Raw genomic sequence first — 9,058 nt, forward strand, 5'->3', positions numbered from 1 at the left:
GTTATTTAAAAGAAATATAAAGTAATTAATTCTATATCTATTTTTTTGACAATGTATTTAACAGTGTAAAATACAACAATTAAATCATTAATATGATGATAAACAGAAATTTAAAAAACGCTTGGTGGGGTAAAAAAGAAAAAAAAAACGAAGGGTTGATAAAAAAATAAAAAATAAAAAGCAAAATTCATTGTAAAAAGGAAACAAAAACACGTGGCAAAAGATAAGTGGTGGTAAGAGAGAAAAAAAAACCATGAAAACCGCTGGTGTTTTTTAAGAGAAGCCGCTAAAACCATTTCAGGCTTTGACTGTTCTCACAACAAAGCGCCCCAAAAGGAGCGTCGCTTTTACTCTCTCTCTCCCATCCTCATCATCCATCTTATATATAAACAACCTCTCTCCCCCATCCTCTTCTTCCTTCAATTATCACACCCACTCTCAATCTCTTATCTTCCGATATGGCCAAGATGGGCTTGAAACCCGACCCGGCTACTCCTACTAACCAGACCCATATTAATAATACTGCCAAGGAGATTCGTTACAGAGGCGTTAGGAAGCGTCCTTGGGGCCGTTACGCCGCCGAGATCCGTGATCCTGGCAAGAAAACCCGCGTCTGGCTTGGTACTTTCGATACCGCCGAGGAAGCGGCGCGTGCTTACGATTCCGCGGCGCGTGATTTTCGTGGAGCTAAGGCTAAGACCAATTTCCCCACTTTCCTCGAGCTCACTGATCAGAAGGTGCCTGCCGGTTTCGCTCGCAGCCCTAGCCAGAGCAGCACGCTCGACTGCGCTTCTCCTCCCACGGCGGTTGTGCCGTCTGCTACGGCTGGAAATGTTCCGCCGCAGCTCGAGCTTAGCCTAGGCGGCGGCGGCGCGTGTTATCAGATCCCGATGGCGCGTCCTGTCTACTTTTTGGACCTGATGGGAATCGGTAACGGAGGTCGTGGTCAGTCTACTCCGGTGTTTAGGCCGTCGGCGGTGCATGCTGCGACTAAGGTTGCCTGTGGAGGAGCCCAAAGCGACTCTGACTCGTCCTCTGTCGTCGATTTCGAAGGAAGGTTGGAGAAGAGATCTCAGCCGTTAGATCTAGATCTAAACTTGCCTCCTCCGTCAGAACAAGCCTGAGCGTTTTAGCGGTGTCGTTTCAATTCGAAGCGCATGCGTTATCTTTTTTTTTCTTTTGAGCTGAGAGAATTCGTTTTCTCCTAGTTTTTTTTCTCTCTCAGATGAAATTATTAATCAGTTTTTAGAAAGGAAGAAAAAATTATATCTGAGAGAGAGAAAAATTATAATTTTAGCTGACATGGATCGTTATGTACATATTATTACATAACCGGGGGAGATCTGAACTTTTGTTGTGTGTTTTTAATTTTTTTTTGCGACTTGGTTTTAACCCATGTTGTTCCTCCTATGTTTTTTTTTTATATAATTTTTGTTGTTCTTTTCAATCAATAATTTGGTAATCTTCAGAATGGTGTTATCTAATCTAATCTAATTTCATAAATGATTAATTACTGCTTATGTACTTTATCTGGCGGCTTCTTCTATATTGGCCTTCGTTTCCAATATCGTTAACAAAATAATAAAATTTGATAAAACAATCACAAATAACTGTGTAAGATGAAGGGCGTAAAAGAAATCTAAAATTAAAAAAAAGTGATTAAAAAAAGGTTAGTTGAGTTGTGAGTTGTGAGAGATGAGTTGAGTATGTCGTCGTCGGGGCTTTTTAAACAAATGGTCTAAGTTTCCAGCAGACACGCAGCCGGCGTGTGTGGGCCCCCACTCTTTTCTTCTCTCTGCGGCGTATGTTAGAAAATTCTTCGCGCTTACGTCATTAAGTAGGGTCTACTTATACAGTACGGACATACAAGAGGGCTCTATTTGTTTTTTCTTTTGGGCTAATTTTTGTAGATGAACATTTAACACTCTATTTAGGTTGTGACAGAGAGAACCTAGACTTTAAATTTGATAGATTCTTCTTCTTCCGTTTGAAAAGAGGACAATAAAGGAGATCTAGAAGGAGTATAATAATTTTATTTGGAAAAGATCTCTATAATTGAGTAAACAAATTTTTGTCGGCAAAGATTAAAACAAAAAGGAGTAAATAGATTCTCTTAAACAAAACAACTAGTCTAGATATTGGTTTACATAATTACTTGTATTCTTTAAATATGACATTGAATTGATTCGGAGTTGAATTCGACTAAAAAAAACATCATTTGACCTAATTGTGTGTTTTTTTTATATATAAAATTATCCTTTTGGCCAATTGTTTCTAGATGGCTGGTTTAAATGGATTTTGATTATATTTGATTTTTGTTCGGTAAGCAAAAATTACTAGTATTAGTGAAAACAATGATGGCGTGATGTGGTTAAAATGTAAATTAGATTCAATGATGTTAAGGAAAGAGTAGTAATTTAACGTTTGAAATAAGGAAAAAACGACGACGTATAAGAGGAAGATTGTGAGAGAGAGATAAAAAGAAAAAGAAAGCGGCTTCATAATGAGAGGCAGAGAAGAGATGGTTTGATTGAGAGCATGGGCATTGGTTAGGGACAATTTTTGGTCCCCCAAATTTAAAAGTATTATTTTGAAAGGTTCTTATTTTTAGTATGAACATTGGTGTCTATTTGTATTTGGTCCCCCAAATAAAATAATAATATTTTAAAAGTTACAAAAATTAACATTAACATTGTTATAACATAAGATTACCATCTAAACAAAGAGGAAACACAAGTGTGAGATTATTTTATAAAATACATACCAACTAAAATCCCAGCTGTGAGATGTAAAAGGCATAAATAAGAATCCATGATGGCTTGTTACCCGATCATTACTATAGAGACCTTTGCAGCACCCTTGCATAAATACAAGAAGAGTAATTCCAAAGTTAGCATCCAGTCTCTTCTAAAAAACAAATCAGATTAACAAAAAAGCAAGAATCTTACGGATTGTGTGTTACTGTGCTCCATTTGTCGGATCAACAAAAGAACCTGTAGGAACGAGACCTAAGTACAATAACAAGTTAAGGAATTCGCTAAAAAGTGTATCCATGTTATGATGGAATGGAAAAAGGTTAGAACATAGGATACAAAAGTGACCATCAATGTATAGTTCACAGCTTTGTTATAATAGACTTCAACGTTTACGGAGGTCGCATTCAGCGCCAAGGGAGAAAAACAATCTCCGTCATCATCTACTGCAGGACTTTACTATGAACTTTGATCTAAGGCCATTGATTCCTTGAGGCATTTCAAAAGCTAACTTTACTACAGTTTGGTGGTTTGAAAGGATAATCGGGAGGGAAGTGAATGGTAACGAGAAACACACCCCCTGAATACGGACTCTCTGCAGGACCCATTATTGTAGCTTGCCAATGAAACATGTCTTCAGCAACTGGACCTATAAATATCAATACAACTCAAGTTCTATTGATATTACTACATTACTCCTCTAACTCTGAGCAGTCTAATAATTAGCAACAGAGCACCTTTGTAATCTCTAGAACACTAAATATATGGCAGATTTGTGACCGCACATAATGGTTAATCACATAATGATCCAACAACAACAAGAAGAACTAATCAAGATAAAACTAGCTCTCTCTCTCTCTCTCTCTCTATGCGTTCCAATCAAACTAATCAAGATAGAACCAATCAATCAATCAATCAATCATCAACGATTTTAGTTACCTCATCTAATTAAGAAGAAGCGATTGCTCTTCAGTGAGACGTAGCTGGCTGTTCCTGGTGGTGATGAGATGATTTGGAAGGAACCGAAGCTTTGGGAACATCTGGTTGATATACTCTAAAGCTTACGAGTTTGAAGGAGAGAGAAAGATTGCAACACCAAACGGTGGGCGATGACTGCCGGCGACTGGGTTCAGATCGTGTGTGGCCACCGGACCCAAGACGAAGACGGAGACGGAGTCGAGATAGAAGAGAGAATTGGAGAACTTTCTCTCGACGACCAGCTTCCACGTGTCCAAGTACACGGACAAAAAACGTCCCCAAATAAGAACCGTTTTTTCGTAATTGGGATTTTATGATTTAAATTTAAATCCAAATAAATCAGGGGACGGACCGAAACTACGGCGTTGCCCATGGTCTGAGATTCTTTGTCTCCAACTCCGCAATCAAAAAGAGTCAAAATAACGATGCCTTCGTGATTCGCGTGTACATTTAACGGCTTAGATTCTTTTTCCTTATACACGTGGTTCGATCTTATAATTTCAGTTTTATATATATAATTCCGAAAGAAAAAGAAAAAAGAGTGAGGCGGCACCGACGGCCAAGCAAAAGCAGCGCGAGTGATCCTTTTCAGAAGAGACCGAATCAGAGACGGTGGCGCCCACTTTTTGCCACAAAATTTAAAAATCTTAGTATATATTTATGAGAAATAGTACTAGTACTTTGTAGTCTTCGTAGTATTATTTCAAAAGTCATCGTCCTCTCTTTATTATTAACAGCGAGCTGCGACCAAATGACTTTTACAATTTTCCAAAAATAACGAATGTTTTACTCTTATCTTTTATCATATTCAAACAGTTTCACACACGCAAGTTAATTTAATGGTTAAAAAAGTTGACTGATATTTTAAGAATATGAAACAGCAAGTGAAACACTCATGTTATTTACATTCTATTTAACTATTACGGGTTATTTGATTTTTATAACATATTCCTTTTAATTTCATCTTATTTTTGGAGGCCAAGTGTGTGTTTTTCAATATAATTATCTAATTAATTAAATAGATATTATTAAAATTTAAGATTTCATGTTTGATAAATGCTTCATTAGGAAGGAATTAATGTTCGCCTTAGAAATTACAATTTTACAATTAAAACAGTATTTGTTCCATTTTTTGTTAATAAAATCATACTATATAACAAAATTAAAATTTACTTCTTTTTTTTCTTTTTCGGATAAAAAAATTTACTTCTTCGATAATAAATTTTAGTTGTTTAGTAATTATCACATTTTAAAATATTAGTTTCATGACTTTTACAAATGTAGAATTTAATTAGTTTCCATACGCAAGATAAGAAAAATAATAGTCCAATAAAGTTGTTGAATTAAAAAAATGATAGCTCAAGATATAGTGATATACCCGGTCAAATCCGGTTTGAACTATTATTGTAGACTGTTAAGTGAAAACCGGAGTCGGAGAGTAAGAAGTTGCATGTGTTTGAGAATCTGGCGCGTGTGAAAGTGGCATGGATGTAAATTCCGTGTTGACGAGGTTTATGTCGGGAGTCTTGGTTGTCTTCACGTGCATCTCCACCGTCCGATAAAGTTTGATTCTCACTGTCTTTTTTTTCTTTCCCATTATTGTTTTTTTTCTAAATTATTTTACCAAGCCAATTGAATTACGTGAAGGACTCCGTAAATTGAGGTATTCTAATTTTTGGCCCCTCATCTCATCATCTTGCTCCCCCATAATAAACCCCACCTCCCAGAATTTTTTCAATACGAGAAACCTTTTTTTTACAACAAGATTAATTTTCAGATTAAAAAAAAACTACAAAAGTTTGAAAAAATGAAAATGCGGAGAAACAGGCGCACACACCAATCTTATCATATAAAGTTGGATTTTGAAAATTAGCCATTAACAAGATTTTGACATGTGTGAAGTTATCAATCTTAGATTTTGACAATTATAAAAGTTAATAATGTAAAAAGATAATTATCAAAAATTACTGAATTTATTATAAATACAATTTTTTTTTGAAATAATTATAAGGAGATTATATATATATATATATATATATCATAAAATTCAAAATTATAGTATTATTTATTTATTTTTAATTTTAAGTTATTAATTATACAAAAAAAAGGAATTAAAGAAAATATAGAGTTTTTTTTTGTCGGCCAACGTTTCTTACCATTTAAATAAAGAGGTACATAGTTTTACAAGATTAACTAAACCAAGAGATATCATAAGAGAGTTTACAATTCTAGCTTTTTTTGCTAATGCATCAGCAGATACATTTGATGTCCTACTGATAAAAGTGAAATAATGAAGACTGGTGGACAATTCAAGTATGTCATCCAGATGGCCTTGAATTTCTGTAAACTCATTCGGTGGCTTGCCTTGCTCTTTAGCTTTCTGAAGGTATGTATATATGGTCTTCGAATCTTCACAGAATACTATTGGTTTGTAGTCCAAACGTTTGACATGGATGAGCGCTTCTTTGATCGCAATGGCTTCTGCTTCAAGAGCTGTATTGGTGGGCTCAATTGATGAGGATCCTTTGAGAATACATTTGCCCTGGGCATTATGTAGTTCCCATCCTATCCCAGCTCTGCTTTGATTATTTAACCATGATCCATCTGTATAACAATAGAATATGTTAGTTTGGTTCAAAGCAGCTCTATTGGTGACCATATTAGTCTTCTCATGTTGTTCATGCTTATTGTCGTGAGTCAACGATCCATTGTTCACCTCCTTCCATAAACTAAAATCCGTGAGAGCTTTGCGTATGATATCAGGAATGGACCATCTTTTGCTATAGTAAATAAGGTCATTACGGGCTTTCCAAATCCGCCAACCAATGAACGGGAAAATGTACTCCTTTAGAGAGGCTACGTTTTCCTTGAAATGAGATGCTGAAATATTTTAGCAAGAGAATTGTGAGAGTCTAACTGACCTGCATTAATAGGCATAGCAGAAAGCTCTCAAACTTCTCTTGATATTCTGCAGTGGAAAAGGAGGTGAATGATGGTCTCTTGTGCTTCTCCACAAAAGTGACATTCTCGTGGAATATTGATATTCCTTAATACTAATGTCTCAGCAACCGGAAGAGCATTATGAAGGACTCTCCACCATAAGTGCTTGATTTTTGGTGGGACAAACAGAGACCACAATGATTTCCAAAGTGTACTTGCGGTTAGGATAGACTCTTCATCCACTTTGCTGAGTTGATGGTAGCCTGATTTTACTGAATACTGACCATTTTTTGTAAATGTCCATATAGGCATGTCAGGTACCTTGACGAAACGTGGTATGATTCTCCGGATGTGACTAATATCTTGTGGATGCACTAATTCGCGAAGTTTCTCCTCACTCCACTGGTTTGTACTTGGTGTAAGAAGATCCACCACCTTAAGCGAGTTGGGATTTGTCTGATTCGAATTCGCTCTCCTAACTGGTCGAGGAGGGTTATCAATCCATGGATCTTGCCATATTCTTACAGTATTACCATCTCCTATTCTCCATTTGAGGCTTTGTTTAACTAGTTGTATAATTTGGTATATGCTCCTCCAGGCATGACTAGGTCGATGTCCCAACTTTGCATCCGTCAACACCGACTGTGAGAAGTATTTAGCTTGGAGGACTCTTGCAAGAAGGGATTGAGGCTCTTTGAGAATTCTCCATGCCTGTTTTGCTAATAAGGCAATGTTGAATTGATGAAGATCTTTGATTCCCATTCCTCCATATTGCTTCAGTTTGGTCATCTTGGCACAAGAAATCCAAGGTATCTTGTTTTTTTCTTTAGCTCCAAACCACCAAAACTTCCTGATTTGTCCTGTAAGATGATTTATGATTTTCTGAGGTAGCAAAAAACAGGACATTGCATAAGTAGGAAGAGCAGTAGCAACCGCTTTAATCAAAACTTCCTTCCCTCCGGGAGAAAAGAGATTAGAATACCAGCTATTCAACTTATTTTGCACTTTCTGTGATATATAAGCAAAAACATTTGCTTTATTTCGTCCTATCGCTTCTGGTAAACCCAGATATTTCCCAAACCCACCATTTTTATTGATCCCTAGAGAATTCATAATACTCTGTTGGATGTCTGGGTGAACAGTCTTACCAAATTGAATAGCTGACTTTTGGAAGTTGACATGTTGGCTTGATGTTGATGCGTAAATCTTTAGTAGATTGATAACTCTTTGGCATTCTTCTTCATCAGCTTTACAGAAAAGAAAGGAATCATCAGCAAAGATCGTTTATAGAGTTAATTTTAACTTTTAAATTTTGTATATATAAACATAGACCGTTTCATATTTAAATAATTTATTCAAAAACACTGCTTTCAACTTTGTTTAATTGGGAAATTTTTTTTAATGGGAAGATAATTTTTTCTTATTTTTTAAACCAAAATTTTTCTCCAACTTTTTACCTTTTCAGTAGAGAATAGGTAAGATTAATATGTTGATCCAAAAAAAATTAATATATGCGTTTTCTTTTCCTAATACTATATTTTAAATTGTTTTATTTAATTTATATTTTATCTTTGAATTATTTGAGATTCATATATTACTGTGCTTATAATTTTCTATTGTTTCTTTAATTATGTACGTCAAATTAATTTTCTTCTAATTTTTCAATGGTTGGTCATAAACCCTTCTTTTTTTTTCAAACATAATTGTTACCATTATTCATTCAATCTCAAAGGGAGATAATAATTAGAAGCTCATCAACCTAATGGATTGATAAAATAGGCTAATCAAACATAAGCTTACAACAAACATAGATCGATAGATTAGAAAAAAATAAATCGTTGTTGATAGATCCATAGGAGCTCAAAGATTGTGACACCCTGGTTTGCGGAAAAGTTTAAAAAGAATTGATTTTGGCCACATATGTCACCAAAATGCACTTACTTTTCTGGTCAAAGTTCCTGAGAGAACTTCATGATGGGTGACCTTCCTGGAAGTGATTTTCGAAATTGTGCAAGTGAGGACAAAATACAAGAAAATATCATTTGTTGATTTGTAGGATCGGTAAATAAGTTTTTAAAGCCTCCCAGACGTAACAAACCAGTCATCGAATATGGATGGGTCCACGGACCAGGAATAGATGTAGAACCCACTTAGGAAGGTGGGCCCATGGATTAAGAGTGGACATGGGCTCAGTAAGCAAGGTGGAGGTTGAGGCGTTACAGAGACAGAGCCTACATCATGATGTGTCAAAGATACTTCTAAAAATACATTGGGAAATTTAACATTAGTTACTATCAAAAGATTTTGTGACGTTAGTAAAAGGTTTTTACTTTCATTGGTTGTCGGAGCAAGCCATTTTGATATAGCAAAAAGACGTGAACATGTTC

General features: G+C 35.6%; 1 protein-coding gene and 1 long non-coding RNA gene across 3 annotated transcripts; one reads left to right on the plus strand and one right to left on the minus strand.

Annotated features, from left to right (window-relative positions):
* On the plus strand, nt 383-1,471 carry LOC104779892 (ethylene-responsive transcription factor 4-like). Its single transcript, XM_010504318.2, has one exon. The coding sequence runs from the start codon at nt 459-461 to the stop codon at nt 1,122-1,124; it is 666 nt and encodes a 221-aa protein (XP_010502620.1). The 5' UTR covers nt 383-458; the 3' UTR covers nt 1,125-1,471.
* On the minus strand, nt 2,541-4,080 carry LOC104779901. 2 transcript variants are annotated; one of them, XR_766606.2, is made up of 4 exons: nt 3,693-4,080; nt 3,093-3,402; nt 2,949-3,008; nt 2,541-2,858 (listed from the first exon to the last, which is right to left on the minus strand). It is a non-coding gene; the product is annotated as an uncharacterized LOC104779901 (long non-coding RNA). The 2 variants fall into 2 exon arrangements; XR_766605.2 differs by lacking the exon at nt 3,693-4,080 and adding an exon at nt 3,491-3,665.

Source organism: Camelina sativa, chromosome 1, assembly GCF_000633955.1.
Source record: "Camelina sativa cultivar DH55 chromosome 1, Cs, whole genome shotgun sequence".
Lineage (NCBI taxonomy): Eukaryota > Viridiplantae > Streptophyta > Magnoliopsida > Brassicales > Brassicaceae > Camelina > Camelina sativa.

What these genes read in the sequence shown, in the direction of transcription:
- LOC104779892 (XM_010504318.2), top strand. Translation starts at nt 459, where the DNA reads ATGGCCAAGATGGGCTTGAAACCCGACCCGGCTACTCCTACTAACCAG.